The sequence below is a fragment of the Camelus dromedarius genome, chromosome 24 (assembly GCF_036321535.1).
Source record: "Camelus dromedarius isolate mCamDro1 chromosome 24, mCamDro1.pat, whole genome shotgun sequence".
NCBI classification, from domain to species: domain Eukaryota; kingdom Metazoa; phylum Chordata; class Mammalia; order Artiodactyla; family Camelidae; genus Camelus; species Camelus dromedarius.
The window spans coordinates 31,765,151-31,787,429 of record NC_087459.1 but is presented as its reverse complement, the minus strand read 5'-3'; the positions used below and the strand labels follow the sequence as shown (position 1 = coordinate 31,787,429).

The 22,279-nt window shown below is 49.3% G+C and overlaps 1 protein-coding gene across 3 annotated transcripts in view; it reads left to right on the top strand.

Moving 5' to 3' along the window:
• Nucleotides 1-22,279, top strand: part of SDK1 (sidekick cell adhesion molecule 1) — a 451,634-nt gene that overhangs the window by 135,502 nt on the left and 293,853 nt on the right. For all 3 annotated transcript variants that reach the window (XM_064478731.1, XM_064478730.1, XM_064478729.1), the window contains exon 4: nucleotides 1,782-1,915. In XM_064478731.1, the coding sequence (XP_064334801.1) occupies nucleotides 1,782-1,915 (134 nt within the window). The remainder of the gene's footprint in view (nucleotides 1-1,781; nucleotides 1,916-22,279) is intronic.

Here is a 22,279-nt window from a genome sequence, read left to right as displayed (position 1 = left end):
GAAATAATAGGCATATTTTAACTTACTATGGCAAAAATCAGATGTTAAAGAAAAAAGTTGTGATATATTCAGTTTTTAAATTGTACTATTAAATGTGTAACTTCATGTGTAATAAATATTCATATTTAATTTTAGGTGCCAGTGTAACATATACTAAAATAAAATGGAACAATTTCTATGGTTCTATAAAGCAGTCATAAATAATTATAGTAAAGCTTTTTTGAAATATTTTTATGAGACTAAAAATTGAAAACTTCTTAATAGGGAGATTTTCTAAAATGTGAAATAAGGTGAGTTAGTCATAGAGACCTCAAACTGCAATATATCCCAGGGGAGCCCTGAATGAGCGGTAACTTCTTAAGATAACCTTATAAAATGTATGAAAATCAAGAGGTTTTGAAGAAGCTTTTAGAAGGTAGCAGGAAGAAAAAGATACTACACTAAAATCTCTCATGAGAAGTTGATTATTTTGCATGCTTTTTCTGTTACTAGAATAGAAATCTGAGTTTATCTGAATCTGGAAGGGCCACGACTGTCTAGGATTGAAAATGAACCAGTGGAGCTGTTGACTGCGGGGTGACACAGCTGTGGGAGGTGACGGGGAGGTGACACAGCTCCCGCTGGGGCCCCAGGGCTCTTCTGGCATTTTGAACACGAGCGCGTAGGCTAAGGGACATTTCGGTGCTCAGACTGTTTTCCCCTCGAAGCACGATTCACCAGCCAAGGAAAAGACTACTTACCTTTTGGGGTTTTGTTTTTGTTTTCTAACGGGTTCTACCTCCCCCACCTCCTTAACTAGTGAAAAGCATACGGAACTGTGACAAGAGCAAAGGACACCACGGCGGCCGTTTGATTAAAGGCTGCTGGGATTTATGGAGCTTGTGTCTTTATTACTTTCCTTCTCCTTTTAAATAAGTAATGCAGTGAGTCTGGGTGTGGTGTGGTGGGCAGAGCTCCAGGCTACATGCGGGGAGACCTGGTCCTCCCTCTGGTGTGGCTACCTGCTGTGTTACCTTGGACAAACAACTGAACCTCTCTGATTCTCAGTTTTCTCATTTCTAAAGAGAAGACTGGTGGGTCAAGTGTGTCTCACAGAATCCTTTCCACAGTAGATTTGGGATATATGAGAAAGATTCAGGGATGATCAAAGGGTTTGTTGGCCCCTCTGGGACCAGGGGAGAGAGTGGCGGTAAAGACCGTCCAGCCCTGGTGTTAGTGATTACGGGAGAGTCGAGTTGAAGGGGCCAGCACTCTGCCCGCTGGCGACTTTTTTTCTACCCGTCAGTCTAGAATTCCATGTGTGAAGCCTCCAGCGAGGCTCCCTGGGAGGTGGAGAAAATCACAGAGCATTCAGTTGCCCGGGGCCAGGCTTTGGGTGCCCAGCAGGATCGAGGAGCCCTGCCTGAAAGCCAGGGACCAGCCCTTCTAGAGTTACTTCTAACTCATCTTGGAGATTTTGAGTTGTAACAAATCCTGGCTGCACACGTTCCGAAAGGCTGCCTTCCTCAGCACCAGGGCAGGTGCGGACGTGGGGTGCCTGAGCTCCCAGGCCAGCGCCCCGGGCTGGAGTGAGTGACGCGGCTCAGCCACCACCACCACCACCCTCCCATCTGCCTGTGGGTTTGTCTTTGTCTTTCCAGATCTTCTTTTAACCTTTATAAACACAAAACCAAAATCCTCTGGACATTCCTCCGAGATTGACGGAGTAAGTTAACATGTCTCACACGTAGTTGTTCCGCGGAGGGGCCTCAGTTGACGCTGTCTCTTTTTCTCCGGTGCAGAGCCATCACACTGGAGAACCAGCTGGTGATCCTTGCGGCGACGGCCGGGGACGCGGGGGCCTACTACGTGCAGGCGGTCAACGAGAGGAACGGCGAGAACCGGACCAGCCCGCCCCTTCACCTGAGCGTAGCGCGTGAGTTCCCGGGCTCCCCGCGGGGCCCTGAAAGCTGGACCGGCTCCATTCAATTAGCAACCGCTGTCTCGTGGGGCAGTTTGCTATCAGTCTTACCGCTCGGGTAGAGGGGTTGTAGCTCGGCACTGCCTCAGCGTCCACAGGTGCCTTCTTAGAATTGGTAGGAAAGGTGAACGCGTCCGGTAATTCTAAGTGCAAGATCGTATTCGTTTGGGGGATTAAGAAAAAAACACTTTTGCTTTTGTACACTGTGAGTGCGTATGGTTTTTAACATCTTTTGGCTTATAAGGAGCCGTATCCATGAAGCTTATTTGCGACTCCATCAAGCACAGGATATGTTCTTTTACTTTAATGATGAAATCTTTGAGAAAAGATACGTACCGAGTTGTGTTAAAATTAGGAGTATGTCGTTAGCATAACCAAAAGGCTGAATCGTGAGGAAAATATAATCACAGGTAAGTCTTCAGTTTATTTAAAAACATTTTAGTTGGAGGAAACTTAGTTTAAATATTTGGCCTTTGAAAGAAGGCTCCAGAAATTCTAATAGCAAAGGTTATACTGCCGGGGAAGGGGGAAGTGACCAGAAGCAAGACCTCGGAGCTGAAGCAGATCCAAAGGAGGGCCTCGGGGGGCGTGTCACCGGGGGCCGCGGCGTGGCGCTCCGTGGCGCGAACTGCAGCGGTTATGCTCTTGAGAAAGTACAGGTGGGAAGCGGCCAAATGTTATGATCAGGCCGTACAGGGGGCGTTAAGTGGGTCTGTGTGCAGAGTAGATTTCACCTTTTTAGAAACACCTGTCAGGAATGGCTTTCCCCTTGGGGTGGTGGCAAAGTTTTGCTTCGTACGTGGGATGCCCGTAGTGTTCGCTTCTCCTGGTCCTTGGGGGCTAAAAGAACTACTGGGTGGGTGAGGCAAGCACTGGGGGCAGGAGACGGTGGCATTAACCATGCTGTCACCTGCCCCTCCCATCCTGCCATCAGCTCCTTAACTCCGAGGAGTGGACTCCTGGGCCCCTGCCGCGGCCTGGATGCAGACTTGGCCGTCAGCGTGGCCTATGCGAAGCTTTGGCCGGTTACATCCATCGATTAGGTGTAGGGTTCACCAAATCCAGCACAGACCCCCTGAATCAAGAATCACAGTAGGGGAAAAAATGTGATTTATGAAAGTTTTTTCAATATTAATAATAAAAGATGGAAATTGTATTATCAAATAGATTGTGTTAAGTATAATGATTTCCAGCTTTTACAGTTAGATCCGTTTATTCTGTTTAGCAAATCGGACTCAGTACTCAGTTGTAATGTACCTATGGGGATAATCATGGGTCAAATTTGGAGGAATTCTGAGTCAGAAACAAGGAAATTGGCTTCAGTCTATCAGGAGAAGGGAACCACTCCACACGTGCCCTGGTTAGCATGATGCTGACATCATGATGGTATGAGACAGTCTGCACCTGATAATTTCCAATGTGCATGCTCCACGAAGGCCAGTAGAAAATGAAGCTCGTACAGCGAATTTGCACGTTGCCGTGCCTATGCAATACCGTGGGTTAGATAATTGGAATATGTAAATTTTTAAAATAATTTCATTGTCTTCTCTAAGCAAGAAGCATCTTGGAAGCAGCTCATAAATATTATAATTAACTGCCTTGCGTTTTGTTCCCCTGTATATTTTTATCTTTGCATTGGCACCAGATAAAAATGCGTCAAAGGTGAGATAGAAGGATGGACTTATTTTAAATCGTAGGAGAAAACCTGCGTTCTGTTCCCTTAGCTGTTCTGTGCTTTTTATGGGGACCAGGTAACATGTGAGAAGTAAAGGTGGAGGAAACGGCCTCATTTTAAATCTTGGGTGAACCTGACTGTCGACATACTGGGTTTACCTAAAAATTAAATGGCACATGCATGCGTCTTCTCAGTGAAAGTTCTATTTTAAAAACCTTTAAAGATCAGAAGTCTGGATAAGACTGCAGAAAGCCCCAGAATCGTATGTTTAAATGCTGCTACCTTCTGAACAGCAGCGGATGCTGAAGAGGGGAGACTGTAATTCAGGGCTTCCCTGCCAGCATCAGCAAGGCTGTGAAATACAGAGGGTGCCTCAGCTCCCCTGATTTTTATGGAATTAGATATTCTCAAGACCCTTTCACACTTGTGTATGGTTAGCAGTTGAAAGTGGATACCTTATAAGGTAGTAAGGTGCAGTGTGTTTTGCAGACTTAGGTATCTTTTTTTTCTGATCTGGGCTTCGTAAAAACCCCAAACAAGACTGATGAAAAATTTTAAAAACTTGCCAGCCAGCATTTCTGAAGAATCTAAAGATATTACAGCCCAGTTATCAGTTAACAAAGATAAATTTTCTCTTGGCATCAGCAGAGCAAAGTGGGGAACCTTTCTGTAGTGAGCACCATCAAGGAGGTAGGGCCTGGAAATTAAACTCCTGGTGGATTGCACTGTAATTAATCTAAACGTGGAGAGTGCCACGCGGCCCACCTCCGTTTCCAGTCATGATAAACTGTTCCTCCTGTGGGGCCAGCCTCAAGTCGAAGTGGCGTAGCACCCCAGGGCTGGCCCTGTCCCGAAACCACGCAGTGAGTGACGCACTGTCACCAGCTAACAGGAGGAAATAGATATTTTCCCAAACAGCTGTGTACACGAGAGCTCAAAACCTCACTAGCTTTTCAGGTGTGAAATATTTTGGCCCCACTTGAAGCTTATGAAAAGCAAAAGAGAAAGAAGGCTGAGATAAAAATAAATAATTTTTTTAAAAAGCATGACAATTAGAAGTGAAATGCAGCCCCACGCTGGTGCCGCCTGCTGTTCCATGCCCGCCTCGTAGATGGCATCACTGTCTCCCAACATCCCCCCACACACATATGGTTAAGAAGGCAAGTGACAGCGTGTTCCACACAGACGCTTCCTGCCGGGGAGGAGAGGACTTTCCTGAGCCATCCATCCTCTGGCTCCCAGGGAAAGCTTGCCACCGCCTCAGGGGTGGGTTCACTTTGAAGTTTTAATGTGATGTGAAGCCAGCAGATGTTAAGGACATAGGTGGACTGTGGAAGCATCCGGCATGAATTTTTCATAGCCGGCCCCGCAGCTCAGGTGCACACCAGAAAGAGAGCGGGCTGACCTCGCCCCAGAGCACGCATTTCCATTCTGAGGTCAGACCCAGGCAAGCTTTCTAAACCTGTCAACCTGTTTTTGGTTTTCACTTTGAAGATTTTGAGTTAACTTGTGTGGATCAGATCTTTCAAACTGAATTAATATTGAATAAGAGTTTCTTTAAAAAAAAAAAAGAATTTAGGTTAGGGAGGAATTCTGCACGGCGATTAACAGCCATTGTTTAAATGCCATTGTGCGTACCGTGGACACATCATCCGCTCTGACCGGATCTTCCGAATGTCCAGCGTAATGAGATTCTCTGCCACAGATGCCGCCTGGAGGGGGAAAGAAGCGACTGCCTCCCTCCTGCGGCTTTTTCCTCCTCTTTCATTTTAACGCCTCCTCTTCAAACCGCACTTGCAGCTAGGATATCATTTCAGCTGATCCTCCTTCAGGCTGGCAAACCCTTGCTTTAACTCTGAAGGCCACTTAGCATTCCCTTGTCCTCTGTAAGGCTAATGCAGCCGCAGACCTCGTGTACGGTTCGTAGTTGAGAGTGGATCCCTGAGAATGGTGCCTAGGAACAGTCATGGGGGGACTGCCCTGTGAAACAGGGCTCCGTGTGCCCGGATCCGATTCCATCCTGTTTCCTTCACGGTGGGGGGGGGGGGGGGGCTGGCACAAGCCCTCCGGTTGTTCTTTGACGCGGATTGGATTCCCAAAGTCATAAGAACGGCTTGAAATGTTACTAAAAACCAGTCCACAAATGACCAAGTTAGGATCCAGCTGTAACTTTATGGGTTAAGTGGCACTTACCGCCAGGACTTTCAGAAACATTAACAGGAAGCAAGCTTCCCGGTAGAGCCGTGAGTTTACTCTGTCAGCACGTGCGGACCCGCCGAGTAGGGTGTGGAAGGAGGGGTGCCATGTGCTCGGCCCCGACCTCCTGGAGCTGGTCCTGGACGGAGCTGAGTCCAGGCTGTGGTCTCTGAAGCCTTGACCCCCACCCCTAATCTGTGCCTCCTGAGCTGTCTGTCACCATCATGCAAAAGAGAGAAAGGTGAGAAAAAAGTATCTTCAGTATCTTGCTAATCATGACAGTTTCATTCCAACTTTGGATCGTGCCTCTGGGCACAGTGATACACTTTGTGGACGGAAATCCCGGTTTTACTTGGTATTCCTGGTCATGGTGAGTTCTCTGGACAAGTTCTTCCGACCTCTGAGTACAGAGGACGGGTTATCTCGGTGACCCGGCTGATGAAGAGCGTGGGGTCAGCGTTGCCATTTGTGTCGGTGCTGCCTGTTTGTGCTCGCCCTGTGAGTAACTCGGGCCCGCGGCTCCTTCCCGGGCGGCCGTGTCTACACTAGTATCTACACTAATGTCTACACTAGGATCCAGTCACGGACCCTGTGAGAGTTCGTGTGGCCAAAACTAAATACACAGGAATGTAAACCCACCTCCCGGGCAAAGGGGAAACCACAGCCTGCTGAAAAGTTCTGAAAGCAAACGGATGTATGAAGGCATCCTGCCCACCTCCTTGAAAATGAGAGTTTTTAGCTCTCCTTTGCAGCGGATGATGGGGCCCTCCCACTGATACCCCATCTGCAGAAAAGCATTAAAGATTAGTTTCTTCTTATAAGGGTTTCAATTAAAAGACACAAGTAAAAATGCCGGTTCTAATAGTTTGTTTCTGGACCCCAAGTATATGTATATATGGTGAATGAGGTTCAGGGGTACAGCCGGGGATTCTCAACCAGACTTCAGTTAAAAATAAGAAAAAAGGAAGAACCAAGTGATTTAAAAAATAATGAGGCCATAACTCTCTTCCCGCCTCCACAGGACAAAACTGGGTTGTTTTTGTTGTCACTCGTGTTCTCTGCACCAAAGTCCCATCTCTCTCGTTCCGAGCTGTTTGTCTTTCCCACTTCGTGACTTATTTCAGCCTAATTTCACCCTTGGTAAATCTTAAGGTGTTGAGTTAAACTATGAATTATCATTTGCCCTCCGCTTTTGAACAAATCTGGGGCACCCCAGCTCTCCCAAAGTGGAGCTCTGCAGCTTGGGCTCTGAGGACGTCTCAGGGTGCGTGTGGTTTTCCGGGAGCGTGAGCAGGAATGTCTAATCCTCAGGACATCTGTTTCCAGCTGCTTTCTGATGCTCCTTCTAGAGTCAGGTCGGCCTGAGGCTGCCCGAGTGTTGGGGGCTCTGCTCTCTTCCTGGGCACATGTCACCTTGTCCTGAGTCCTTACTTCAGGTGTTGTTTCAAGGTGCAGACTTCCAGGTGCCAAAGGGATGATTCTGAACATCTGTGTCAGGACTGAGGGAGTGAGGCTCTCTAATAACTGGGAAATAAATCGTTTTATACATTAGGTGCTTTCAGTTCCCTGCTGCCTACGTAATGGGGCAGGACTCAAATGCCATGTCAGCTGACATGTTATTCCAAATAGTTTTTGGAGGCTGATTGCTCAGCATGGAGGGTCCACTTGCTTTAGGACAGGAAGACATTTCCAGCCCAGCTGCAGTTTGGGGCCAGTGACCATCTCCACTCAGTCAGATGTGACTGGAGGAAGTGTGGCTCTCCAGGTCGTGTGCGTGAGCGCCCGCAGGTGGCCTCCATGCTCCCCCTTCCCTGTGGGGCCGCGGTGGCCGGGCCACACATGGAGATGGTGGCTTTCAGATGAGTAGGAAAAAAACTGTGTGCTGAGCACTGAGACTTCAGGGTGTATTTGCTATAGGAACAAAAAGCAGTCCGTCCTAACTAGTAAGCTCTGTGACCTCTGGTGTACTCGGAGGACGTCAAAGGATCGACAGGGAGTTCTGCAGCAAAACCTCCCTCATGCTCATCTGCTGTTTGTACGAGCAAGGTTTCCAGCGGCTGTCTGTATGAAGGAGAGATCAGGGTTAGAACTAGAGCCGGCCTTGCCGTCCGCCTCATGAGGGATGCACTCCGAGTGACTTTTTTCTTTTACGTGTAATATGCACCAAAACTTGTTACGTGTGTATTTTTTTAATGGAGTGTGAACAATCATTGTGACACAACTGAATCCAAGACATCTTTTTAACCCCAGAGCCATACGATTGCTGGGAAAATTTAATTTATATACACATTCTTTCAGAGGCTATGACAGGGTGGTCAATAAAATACTTTGAATCATTAAATGTAATAAATTAAGATAAAATTCTGTGGGAGGGGTAGGATAGAAACAGAAGGTCAGGAAAAACAGGAATGATGTAAAATTTCTCTTTTTTTTTTGGCAGGGGGGAGGTAATTAGGTTTATTTATTTACTTTTAGAGGAGGTACCGGGGCTTGAACCCAGGACCTTGTGCATGCCAAGCGTGCACTCTACCGCTTGAGCTATCCCCTCCCCTAAAATTTCTGACTGTTAAAAACTGGAGCTTGTTCATGTGCTGTTTAAGCAGGTGCTGATGTGCATCAAACCGTCAGACCTGCTCTGTCAAATATTTAGCTTCCTCTGGATACATATAGAACAGCGCTGCAATAGTGTATATTATTAAAATACACCAGAATATTAAAATATTAAAATACACTGGAAATGTTATTCTTTGGAGTCCTGCAGGTCTATGTTGAAAAACTTTAGGTATCAACTTAAACTGTGGAAACGATACATAGTTTTTAAAAAAAAATTTCTTCTAGGTGATATAAAAGCAAAAGCTGCTCCAAGCTGTGTTAGATGTGATGATAATCTATAAACAAGCTCACCGCTGAATGACCACCCCGGGGGCGTAGGCAGAAGGGCACCGACGGCCCTTGAGCTGGAGACAGGTGTTTCAGGGACCTTTTCCTTCTTAACTTGCACAGTAGCTCCCTGAGTTAGTGATCAACCCGTTTCAAATCTGAGGGCACCAGAAGGCCCTGAGAAGTCAGGTTATGGACCGAAGTCACAAGAGCAGGGAATGGGGCGTTGAGGGCTCGCAACAAGGCTTATTTGACTCCCGACCCCTCGTTTCTCCTGTAAAAAGGGAACAGCTTGTCCCCCGGAGGCCGGACATGCCCTTGGTGTCAGCATACATCCAGATGAGGGAAGCCCGAGGCAGAAGCCCACCGCGGGGGAAAGCAGCTGTCCACCGAGCCAGCCCTCCCTCTGGATGGGAGATTCTCTGAGGGAGCTCTTCCCCCCCACCCCACCCCCGGCCTCGGAGGAGCTTGGCTGCGTTTTAAAAAGTGACAGCTTCTGTTTTGATGCCAGAACCTTCCGCGTTGAACATTCAATCCAGGTAACGCCAGTGCGTCGTCCGTGCAGACACAGCTTGGAGGCTGGCCCCCTCCTGTAACCCCCATTTACATTTGGGTAGACTGGGAGCCAGACCCCACTCACCTGGACACAGGTTTACTGGGAGATGAGACTGGTGTCAGGGCATCAAGCTTGCTGACGGAGCACCGTGGCGGTAGATTACAGCGTGTAATAGCTCAGTTGTGTCATTGTCAGTGATGCGTTAGGCACCGCGTGGCCTGTCCCTGGGGTTCCCGGGCCCCACGTGCACGGCTCTGCTCCCTGCTTCCCAGGCTGGCCTGTTGGGGCACCTGTTGCACAATAAGCAGGCCACACCCAGGGAGGAAGGGGAGCACCTGGGCGGGAGAGGTCATTCACCAAGCAGAGCTGACCAGTGGGATTCAGTAAATCAGCCATAAGTATCCATTTACTTCTCCCAATTATAGTATAATTATTTAAGGGCACAAATTATCATTCTGCAGTGATTTGCCTAATCAGATTTTTTACAATCTACTGAACAAAACTCAACTTTAATAATTTCTCCAAACCAGCTTCCCGACTCCGGCCCCTTGTTAACCATACCAATTTAAATAACTATATTCAGATATTTAAACACAGGACTCTTTTAATTGTGGCAGTTTTAGCACTGGAAATAGAAGTAACCCAAATGATTTTTACCCTTGACTCTGGGATCCAGTTTCCTGACCATAGCCAACAGCCACATCCTAAATTCAGTTGGCCGAGAACGTGAGATCATTTCACTCTAGGCTTGTAATATGCAAACATCACATTTCAAAACTTATAATGCATGGAGAGTGACTCGACATTGTATCTTACTCATGCAGTAAACGTCTTTCCAGCTCTGATCACTTTGGATGTTACGTTTGTTGAAGTGCTTTGTCTGCTTCCCCTGTCACTGGAATTGATACAAAAAGATAAGAAATTTGTAGAGGGCACAGACAAGGGGGATGGAAAATAGAATTTTCCTTGCAGTCATTTTATGAACTCTAGCATCTATTCATGGCACATCCTGTCCGGGGAAATCCCAAACAAAGTAACAGCCACCAGCTGAGATGAAACCGCAGAACGAGTTGTGAGTTGCACAAGCAGTTTTCTCCGGAGCTGAACCCAAATGATGCACCCCGCCCCACACGCTTTCCTTTCCTGAATGAATTCAACATGCCCAACCTGGTAATTAAGAAACACCTGTTTGGTTTCTCTTCCTTCAGCATTTTTGAGGTTTTCAAACTCCAGCTTGTAAATTATTTATATTGCAGACTTGTTTTCAATTGTTAAAACCACGTGGAGAGTTCATCTGGTTACTGCTTTGTGTGTGAAGCGTCACGTGTGGTCACCTTTTGTTAACAGCTCAGATCTACCTTTCCCACTTAGTTATAATGTTTTATTACCGATCACAATAAATGATGTGCTTTTGGCTCTTAGAGAAGGCAATTACAGCAGGTAATTAAAATTGTAGATCTTTACAAGGTGGCTGAGAATGTTAAATCAAGCCTTAAGAAAATCGAGTAAAGTGTTGTTAAAGAGGAAGGCCACTTAGCGCCGTGAAGAGCATTACCAAATCCGGAGTGCTGGGTTCCCCTCTTCTCCAAAAACACTTTGTATCTGAGCAGTGAAAAAAAAGTGGAATTTATGCCAGAAATAATAGCAGCCAGAAATGTATCTGAAGATGTGGGCTCTCTCTGTGCCGTAACTAGCGAGCTCTCAGCAGCGGTCCCTGCCAGGGTCTTGGTTGTGCCAGGCACCCTCTCACCTTTTACGGTCTTCAGGAATCTCCTCCTTGGCGCAGAGTCAGTCCCCACGCTCAGGGCCTGTACGGGGCAAAGCAGGTCGTCGCAGAACATACACAGTGTGACTTCTGTTGTCAGTGTGACTTCTTGTTTGTGGCCCAGGAGCTTCTAAGATGGATCCCGGAGACGATTATTTTACCTAGTTTTATAGAATCCTAAAACCGCGAGCCGAGAGTTTTCTGGCTCACCTTAGTTCTCGGCTTGAATGACCACCCAGGAAGCCCGGAGGCCGTCCTGTGTGATGTCCCCAAGGAGCAAGATACAGACGAAAACCCAGCAGAGCACGAGCTCCAGTGAAGGACTTGAAAGAATGCCTGGTTTTCCATTTCGGTCCCCAGCTCGGGCTTGGGAGTGGGAGCAGCGAGGGAGTCAGTCGTGGCGACCCCTTCAGCTGGCCCGCGGGTGGGCTGCCTGGGGGCTTGTTGTGCTGCTGATGGCTTGAGTTGAGTGGTCCCATCTGGTGTTAAACGCCCCGCCCTCTGCCGCGCCCCTCCCTCTCCCCAAAAGATACACGACAGGCTGTCCCTCTGGGGTTGTACTCAGTCAGACGGGCTGCATCATGCCAGGGTTTGCTCTCGTCTGGGAAGGCTTCCAGCCCAGATGTGCTCCGGAGCTCAGCCTCCTCCCTTGCCGTTCCTTCAGACTCCGGGGAGCACCCTGACTAGTCAGAATGACTTATGGATAAAGCCCACACACGGTGCTGACCTGTGGTGATCAGCTCACGTGAGGAAGGTTCAGTGGTTCCACATTTCTTCCATCTACTCAAGAAGACATCTCCTGAATAGAGAAAATGACCTCAGAAAAAGTTATGCAAAAGTGTTGCCATCATAAAGAAATATAAAATGAACAGGCAACATTTAGCACCTTTCATTTCTTTGTTCGTTTTAGTGATAGCATTAAAAAAATGATGACAGTAAGCATGTTCTTGATACAAATCAAGGCCACTGTTGTGCTGACGTGAACTCTACTGGCGCTGAGATTATCTGGATCGTTTCCACATCTCGCGTCTCTACCAGAAGGACTGACGGTGAGCACTGGCTTCTGTTCTGATGGGTTGGGATCCCTGCCGTGTTGGCATGGTGGGCATTAAATATTTTGAGTGTCACCCAGCCTGGAAGAACGCTCAGGGTGCAGGAAAAGTGGTCTTACCGTCATCTTGGAAGCGGCTTGCGTGCCGACTGCTGTTCGGGCTCGCCCTCACCCCACTTCTGTGTCCGTCCTGCAAGTCTGAGGAGCGGCAGCTGGAGGTCCTCCTGTGTGCTTTCCTTTGGCTTTGGGGCCTGTATATCTCATTTTCATTTTTGTTCCCAAGTGCATACCCCGCCCCCATTTAAAAAATTCAAATTTCCTTTCTGGTATTTTGTTCATCTAATATCTACCAGGCGTCCTGCTTGGCAGCGAGGAAACTGAATGAATGGAACACACGGCTCTCGCCCGCCTGAGCTCCCTCCTTGCTCAGGAGGGGCGGGCAGGCCTGTGAACGCGGGACACACGGCGTGTGAAACGCCGGGTGAAGCGGAGCTAGGTGGGAAGCGCGGAAGCACAGGGGGCGGTTGACTCTGCTCTCGAGCCTGGAAGAGCGTTGCGAGCAGCACTCTTTCATCTCCTCTTCCGTTTGTGGAGAGACGCCCCGCCAGCGTGATGGCGACGAAGAGGAGGTTCGGGGGGACAGGGCTCCGCGTGACTGAGGGCCTCGGCGGCTGCGGGCCTGCGTCCGCTCCCCTTGCTTTCAGTGCTGGTCCCCCTCCCCAAACCACGTCTCCTCCAACCTCATCCCGCTCAGTGTGCCGTCTCCTCCGCCAGAACGTACGCTCCACGCGGCCGGGAGACGTGAAAACGGCAGGGGCTCAGCAACACTCGCTCGGGGAACGAGTGAAGGGCGTTGGGAACCGAGGGCTTTGCTCTTTTCCATCTGCATTCCTCGCCCCTGCACATTGGACCATTATTATTACTATTTTTTTTACTGAAGTACAGTCAGTGACAGTGTGTCAGTTTCTGGGGTGCAGCATAGTGTCCCAGTCATGCATATACACACATATATTGGCTTCATATTTTTTTTCATTAAAGGTTACAAGATGTTGAATACAGTTCCCTGTGCTCTGCAGAAGAAATCGGGTTTCTGTCCATTTCTGTGGACAGTGGTTAACCTGTGCAAGCCTCAGAGTCGGGACCACTGCTTTCACTCTCCTCTCCCCCTCTCTCCGTCCTTGGCCTCTCGGCACCTTCTCGCTGGCTGTGCCCTTGCTCCGCCCCGAGCCCCTTCTCTCTCGGTGTTTACAGCTCTTCTGGGGCCTCCTTACCCCAGACGCGGGGCTTCTCCCTTGTCTAGTCCTTCTGTGCGATGATTTGTTTTGTTTTCCTGTTGTTTATTTCTCCTCGGAGGAATCACTGATTCTGTGACTTTAAGTACCACGTTCGGTCAAATGGTCTCTCCAGACATTTCTGAGTGTTCAGTTTTTGCCAAGTGGAAAGTTGGATGAATGATTGTAAGTCCACTCTGACTCTTAAATCCTGATTGTCTTTTCATTTTTAACCTTCTTTGTCTGGTTTATTAGGGTGCCCTGAGATGGAAGGCCTGCCCCCATGCCATTCCTCAGTTATTGACAAGTTTCTTTGTTTGGTGACTTTGTTTGACCCTCTAGTCTCTGACTTCCTTCTTTATCTCTCTCTCCCTCATCCAAGTGATTACACGGCTCCTGGTGATGGGGGCAAAGCGTGCCCATCTGACCCAGTGATCGGGACGTTGGGCCCTGAAGGAACTTCCACTTGGAAATTAAAGTATCCTGTGTCCTTCAGCTTCCTATCCCAAAGCAGGCTCCTCTCCTAAATTCCCTGGAAAGTCATCTCATTTTCATACTTCCCAGCTCTTACCTACCCCTGAGCATGTAGCTAGACCCCGGATTCTTCCCAAACATCTATCCATCCATCCACTGTGCTCCCATCCATCCGTTAACTCGTTCACTCAGCACGTATTTACTGAGTGTTCAGTCAGTGCCAGCTCTCTCCTGGGCCCTGACAATATGCCGTGATCAAGGCAGACTGGTTTCTGCCATCGGAGCCCACGTTGATGAAAAGACCAACAAGCGCTTTTAACATGGGCTGTCCTCAGTCTGGAAACGGCCATTTCCCACACACCCCGAGTTTCTGCCACTTCCACTTCTAATCCTTTGCCTGCTGTAAAGAACAGGGCTGGTAGAGATGAGAGTAATATATGCAAAACGTGCATGGAAGCAACACTCCTCTGAGAAGAGTCCACAATAGTTCTTTTTTATATGACCATTAGTGTAGGCTTATGGAGAGAAAATATGGAGAAGTTTCGAGAGATGGATTATGTAGGAAACAAACAGAATAAGTCCGTGGAATTACAGCTTCAAGCCAGAGCGTCGCTGTCCCGCCAGCAGGACCCTCCTGCGGGCAGAACTGACGAGTGATGTGCACCAGTGCCGGGGCCCGTGTTCTGGAGGCCGTGTGTCCACAGTAACTTACGAAGTGGGCTGCTCTGCAGATGCACTGTTAATATAAGTTCCTCATCTCTAAGTCATTCAGTCTGTCACTTGTAGAAACTGATTTCCTTACAACTTACGTGTAAGTTACATACATAACTTATATACATATGCGTAACGTAACTTAGATGTATAAGTGAAAACTCTTTGATTAGTCAGCTCAGGCTGCCAGGAAATATACCCCAGGTGGGGCAGCTCGAACAGCATTTGTTTGCGCACAGTTCTGGGGGCTGGAAGTTCACAATCAAGGTGCCGGAGGGTTGCTTTCTGGCGAGACCTCTCTCCCTGCTTGCGGACGGCCGTGTTCTCTGTGTCCTCCCTTGACCTCTCCCTCCCCGGAGGCAGGGGAAGGAAGAGAGGGAGGGAGAGATGGGGGCGTGGCTAGTGCCTTCTTTCTAGTAAGGACACCAGTCATCTCGAGTTAGGGCCCTACCCCTATTATCCCATTTTACCTTAACTACCTCCTCAGAGGTTCTGTCTCCAAAGACAGTCACAAGCGGGTCAGGGCTTCGACATACGAGTTTTAGGGGACACAGTTCAGTCCATAACAGCTTCCTGCTCCTCACTCCTCCCGAGGCTTCCCTCCTAAGGTATCACTGTAGACGACAATTCCACGCCAGCCCTCTGCGGGACGCGTTTACTGCTTGACTGCGTTCCCTTTCTCCTGCACAGCACCTTGAGATGACAGAAACCAGTGCCTACAGGTTGAGAGAAACTTCTCTGGCTTTAAAAGCCATCTGGTGAAGTGGCCACGCCGGGGCCACTTCCCCAGTGAGCCCATCAGAGGCCCTAGTCTTCCTGCGAGCGCTCTGTTCTTGGTTTGGGGGGAATATTCACTGTGGAAGTTCACATTGTTGCAGGTTTAATGCCGTGTGAGGGGCAGGTGTTTGGAGTGGGGTGTTTTGTCTCTTTGTTCTTAAAATAACTTGGGTACTTGGATTAACAGACTTCCTTTTTGGAGAGAAATGTTTCTGACTCTGATGTTGGTTCTGACATTAGCTGAGGCGGGGAGCCCCATGAAAAGACCGGCAGGACCCCTGGGCAGGGCCGCTGCTCTCCTCTTAGCACCGGCCGGTTCCCTGGCCCAGAGGCTCTATCTCACTTTTTGCCTCTAAAGTGGCTAACTTACACCTCAAACTCTATTGGTTCCCTGAGCTCACTTCTGATTGGTTATTTCCTTCACTCCTGATTGGTTACTACTCTCACTCCTGATTGGTTATTACTCTCATTTCTGATCGGTCCACTTCCCTAACTTCTGATTGGTCCATTTGTAGTACTTCATTTGTATGGAGCTCACTCCTGATTGGTCCATTTCTCTCACTCCTGATTGGTCTATTTCTACAAAGCTTGTTCCTGGTTGGTTAACTTCTGTTGTACTTTATTTGCATATGATGTTGCAAAGCGTAGAACTGGCATCCTATAAAAGGCCTGTGTAAACCTGCAGACGGGGTCCCGAGCTTGGAGTGTTAACCCTTCTGGGCCTGCTGGTGTAATAAACCTGAGTTCTGTAGCCCTCCGAGTGCTGCTTGGTCTCTCGCCTGCATCCAGGTTGCTGTCACAACTGAGCTGTAACACTGAGCTGTAACACATTTTTCTGCAACAAGCTACTGCTCTGGAAGCATTTGAGGTGAGACCCGTGAGCCAACACAAGTTTCTGTGATGATGGGAATCTTCTGTATTTGTACAGTACAGTGTGGTGGCTGTCACCTGCGTGGGGCTAGTGAGTCCTTGGAATGTGATCTGTGTGATTGAGGGAGAGGATGTTTAATTTTGTTAATTTTGAATCATTTTGGACCCTCATGTGTCCCGAGGTCACCATATTAGGCAGGACGGTTCTTTATGAACGCAGAACACTTTGTGTACAAAAGGAACTCTGGGTGAAACCACCCATGACGCATCTTTGACCTCTGTGAGCTCCTGGAATTGTCTCCAGTGGTGGTCAGGGCTGGTCCCGACCAGCAAGACTTTGGCTCCAGGTCCCTTTGCTCGCAGGAGCAGTTGCATGCCTCAGGTCCCTTTACCGAAGGTCTGTGGTTGTGGAGAAGTGTGTGCTGGGCCGGTACAATGAGTCATTCCTTTGGGGCAGTTGCACTGCACACCGCCAGGGTCTGTAATCAGCTGTGTTAATGGTGCCCCCGAGAAGTGGTCAGTGCGTGGCCTGCGTGCTGTACATGGCCAGTGCTGATGCTTCAGCATCATTCCAGCTATTTACGGAAGATCTCTTGTGTACCAAGCCTTGCGCTCTGCATCAGGCAGGAAGGGAAACCAGGGGTGAGAGGTCATGGAGTTCAGTAGGTGACTAAGACGAGCACGTGGGCCGTGACCGAGAGCAGCACAGCTCACCATGGAACCCCGGGGGTGGGGCCCCACCAGGTCTGGGGGAGTTGGGAAGGTTCCCTGGGGGACTGAGACTGAGCTGAGACCCCGAGGGGGAGTAAGATGTGGTTGGCTGAAGAGCTGAGGAGGAGGACACCCCAGTAAGGGGACAGCAGCACCTAGAGTCAGCGGACACGCTCCCCCCACGGACCGGGCCAGCTTCCAGGACAAGAACAGAGCTAGCTGGTCAGGAAGTGCGAACAGCCTCTCACAAGCAGGAGGGTGGGGAGCTGGTGGGGCGGCCGGCCTGGGCAGAGGCTGCTCCTGTCCCGTGTGTTTGCTCATCCCGCCGGCGCCTGGCTGTGCGCCACGGGGACGCCGGCCAGGGGCCACTCATTTTCGTGCTGGCCCCTTCTTATTCTTAGCAGAGAAACCTTGGCTACACCCAGTCTCCGTCAGACACGCAGTGAAAGTTGGAGAAGCTGGAGAGAGTCTCTCGCTGCTTGGTGGGTGGAGCCGTTTCTGCTGCCAGGCTGCTTGGTCCCTGGGGGTGTTAGTTTGGGAAAGATCATGTCAGCTCCGCTCCCCACTAACGGAGGGGTTAGTCCAGCTCCAGGATCTTCGGATCAGGGATCAGTTACTCCAGGGTCCCCAGAGATGGACGGGTTTCCGGGAATCAGTTTCTACATCCCAAAGGGGCGTGTGTCCTTTTGTCCAGACTGACCCGCCTGAGGGCATCTGCAGGACAGGGGCAGATCCTCCAGCTCCCTCTCGCATGGGCTCCCCTCCCACCTCACAAAAGCAAGGCCTTCCCTCAAATCCCAGTCTGTCCTTGGTGCACTGCTCTGGACTGGCAGGCCCTCCGCTTGCCAGACAATGGGCCATTTCCAGCCCTGGGGTCAGTGCTGAGAAAGTGGATGCCTGTAGTAACTGGGGAGGAGATCCTCCTGCAAGTCAGGTGGCGTGTAGTTCTTAGTTCTCTACGAAAATTAAAGGAGGGCCTAATCCACTTGTCAGCCTACAGATCATGAAAAAGAACGTTTGACCATAAACTGCTGTGTGGTTTGGGGCGTAGGCATAGGAATAATGTCAAAGTGACTGACAACTCCCAGAACAAAGCTTCCACCCCCACCTACTTCGTTATGAAAATAAGTTTTCACAGTGCATACATTTATGCAAGCAAAAAATAGAGATAAAATTGATGCTGAATTCTTTCTCATTTTAGCTAGAATAATATCCACCCATGAATGCGCGACCTAATTAAAAAGAGAACCGTCCCACTCATCTCACTAAGAGATGCATCGCAACAGAATTTTACTTTTTATTTCAATCAGGATCTTTCAAAATTTGTAATGATGTATGTTGGTTTGATTATTAAATGTTCATAATAATTATAATGGATAACCAACCCAGACTTTTTTTTTTTTAACATTTAGAGTTTTAGGATCATAGGAATTTGAAAAAAAATAATGAAATAGTTATCGTTTCTTAAGTAGAGAAGTCTGGTAGAAATAAAAAGACTTGCAAGCATGATACATGTTATAGTAAGGAAAATTCTGCCCATGGATGGAAGGAGAAAAGGAATGATGTAGAATTCCTAGGTATTAAAAGGAGGTTATTTTTATTTTTTTATTAAAGTATAGTCAGTTACAATGTGTCCATTTCTGGAGTACAGCACAGTGTCCCAGTCATGCATATACATGCATATGTTCATTTTCATATTAAAAAGAGATTTTTAAGTGAATGATGACAGGTATCATTTCACAAAGGAATTTTGGTCCCTTTAGATGCATTTAAAAGAGTGATCTGAAGTTTTGTTTAAAATACGCGAGAGATTAAATGTAACTACTTAAATGTAAGCTTCAAATATGTGAGGGGCATATAGTTTTTCAAAATTCTTTAATGGTTGATAATGGGCAAAAATACATAAAGCCCATGTTCAGTGAAAGTGGTAATGAGAGGACTGTGCTTAGCTTAGTGATGAAAGTTGAAACAGGGAAGGACGTGCGGGAAAGGTGGACCCCTGACTGTCCTACTGAGGGTGCCTGGACTGGGGGAAAACAGGGAATCCACTGACAAACGGAAGCTTGCACGGAACTCAGGGAAGTGCTGGGCCGATATATTTGGCAACAATCATAGGAAAAGTGACAAAATATTTGAAATACATGACACTGTTCCTTAACCCTAGATGCCCGTGAAAATCACCTGGGCTGGTTCAGGACTTCTTAAAAAGCACCTGGGTGACTTTTCTGTATAGTTAGGGCTGCCGATTATTGGGCTAAACTCAAAGTGTTGTCCTTGGACCAGTGATTAGCACATCCTCTTGGGAGCTTGTTAGAAACGCAAGATTCCGAGCTCCATCTCAATGCTTCTGAATTAACTTCTGCATCTTAGCAAGATACTTAGCTGATTCATGGGCACATTAGAGTCTGAGGAAAGCAAGAGTTCTGACAAGTTCCAGGGTGATCCTGCAGCTGGGGGTTGAACAGCCAAGTTCTCGAGTGATGCTGCTCAGAGGTTCCAGGGCAGAGCTACACAGTGTGACCCGGGGCTGCAGCATCCACTTCTCCTGGATGCTGGCTGGACAGGCAAACTCTCAGAGTCCTACACAGGCCTGCGACCGGAGTCCCTGGGGGTGGGGTCCCGGAATCTGGGTCCAGCAAGCTCTCCAGGTGACCTGGTACTCACTAAAACTTGAGCAGGACTGCCCTGGAGAGACCGCACACAGCCCTCTGAGAGCTCTCAGCGTCCATGTAATTCAGGGAGTTAACCTAGGAGTTTGCTAACACCGGGAGGGCCAGCTTACTGACACAGCTGCTGCTGACCCTGTCATCACAAGCTCCCCCGTCTCTGAGCCCACGGGCACCCGTCCTGCCATGGGCCCTGAGTGCAGGAGTGCCACAACTGGGGAAAGTCACCTAAAGACTCCGGAAGGTCTGGGTCACCCCGCCAGATCAGCAACCCAGTCCGGCTGACGTGCTGGCCAAGGGTGAGGCACCGCACCTCTTTCTTCCTCGCTCTGCATCACTGGACTCACGCTCCCTGACAACCCTTAACCTGAGCTCAGAGAGGGCGTGTGAGTCTGCACAGCGAAGAGAATGTGGTGGTACCGCAGCTACGGCTGAGAAATGCTGTGGCGTGTGTGGGGCCCAGTTCAGAAGGTGTGCATCAGACAAGGGGGGAAGGCAGCCCAGCCTGCGCGGCCGCGGGGAGAGGATGCCCTGAGCACCTGCCCGAACCCCTCACTAGTCAGCGTGGACCCGGGAAGGCGAGGGGCGAGCCCGCAGCCCTGCGGTGCTTAATGATGGAGAAACCGCAGCCCCTCGCAGCCGGGCCGCCGGCGCTCCTGACTTCCAGGTGCTGGGCCGGCGCTGAGTTAACTGGCTTGTGCATTCATCTGCAGCTTAGCGGGGGGCCCAGCGCCTCCCCGGAAGGGAGACCAGAACCACTTCCCCGGACTTTTTGTTCCCTTGTATTTACTCCGGATTCCACGTCGTGTGGGCTCTGCGCGCTTTGTGCCCTGGACCAGGTTGAACAGTCTGGCTTCAGCCTGTCTTTTCTGTGACTGCAGATGGGATATGATTTATTACCTTTGTCTCTAGCTGTTTTTTTTAAAAAGGAGCTTTTACTGTGGAGAAAAAGTTGTTAAAGTCCTGTCACCTGCAAAACAGGACTTGGCTCTCTCGCCTCCAAATTAATTAAAATCAACCTGTTTTCAATTGGTGACATTCCTTCATTAGTTTTAATTCATTTTTCAGCACATCTGATTTTTTTATTCATAATGCTTTTGATGAAAATTAATTAGTTTCTGTTAGAACTGAAACAATATCATCATAGGCACCTAGATGTCGTCATGCAAAGGGCCCGATGGTAACGCTGGCCCCCGGGTGGAGAGCGCGAGTCTGTTCGGTAGAGAACCCGCCTCAGATGAAGCCACAGAGGCTGCTGAGACTCTGGCCTCGGTTTTCCCAGCTGTGAAATGAGTTTGCAGCAGGTGAACTCTGAACTTCCGCTTTATGAGCCCAGCAAAGCTAACGCACTGTCAGAGAACAGAAGCGGGAAGAGCCTGTGCCAGGCTTATGCAGACGTTATGCTGATGAAGCTTTTCTCAGCCCGACGCAGAGTGAGTCAGACTTCCAGCCGGTGCGGCCCCCGGGGGCAGGGGCCCTCTCTCAGGACGGGCAGGAGACGGAGGAGGGGAGGAGGCCCCTTCAGGGGCCAGGCCCGCCCCTGCGGTCGCAGAGACCTGGGCAGCCGGGCTGTGCTGGCCGGCTCTCAGGGGACACGCCCGCCCGCAGTCTGCACCTTTGCTGATCTTGGTCCCCAGGTGCTCAGCTTCCTGCAACACACTCACTCTTGCAGCAGATACTGTGAAACCAAATGTCACCAAACCAGAGAGAAACCCACTTCTTCAGCTATGATTTCAACAGGGGCGATTGAGAGAGAACCACTTTTGAAAGGCCGCTTAATGCAGCTCTCCAGCCTGAGTCCCACACACAGGGCATCGGGACAGCCTAAGGCCTTGGAGGCAAAAGTCAAACCTGCTTACCTGTCATGTTCCTGATTAAACAAGGGCCTTAAGTTTTACAAAGTGGGCAATTTTGTATTCAAGATCCAAGGAGTAAAACCTCCTGGATGAATCCAATCATGACTTACCAAATGTGCTTCCCCTGCCCCCAGCAGCAAAGGGCTTTTGACATAACACTTCATCAGCCAGAGTATGTGTTTCAACAGAACATCCGTTACCACACGAGGTACCGAGGATGAGCTGCCTGGGTTTTAACGGCCGGCCCACGGAGGCGAAGCAGGACAGCTGTCAGGGCGGCTGCAGAGCCAGGGTGGGTCCGAGTGCTGACCCAGGAGGTTCTCCTTGACACGCCCAGTTGGGGTGCGGAGAGGGAGGGGGGCTGAGTTGGGAGGCAAAGCTACTTCAGGCTGGAGGGTGCGCCGAGGGTAGTATTGTCACCTGAGACTATAAATTGTTAGCCAGAGCCATCAAAAGAACGCGGGGAAGACCAAGCTATAGGGCTGGTCGGGTGGCCGGAAATCTGCACGTGCTGGGCGTGCTGGTAAGACTCAGACACGGATCACAAACTGGCCCGGGAGAGACCAGCTCCCAGCTCTGTGCCCCTCGGGCAGCGGCCTCCCTTCAGCGTGCACGCAGGATTCTCTCTCCACACATTGCTTGCTTGCTTTGTAAAAATAATTTTCACAAGTGCAGACTAGTCGATTGAAAAGAAATTCCATTTGCAGTGAATATTTATTCAACACTTAGCAGGTTGGTGCTCTCCAGGCCCCAAAATAATAAAAGTGAAAGAACGCATCTGAGTGAAGAGGGGGAGCGCTGGGTACGTTTAGAAAGTGGCTGTGTCGTCAGGGTGAACAGACTGAAGCTGCGGTTTCTGG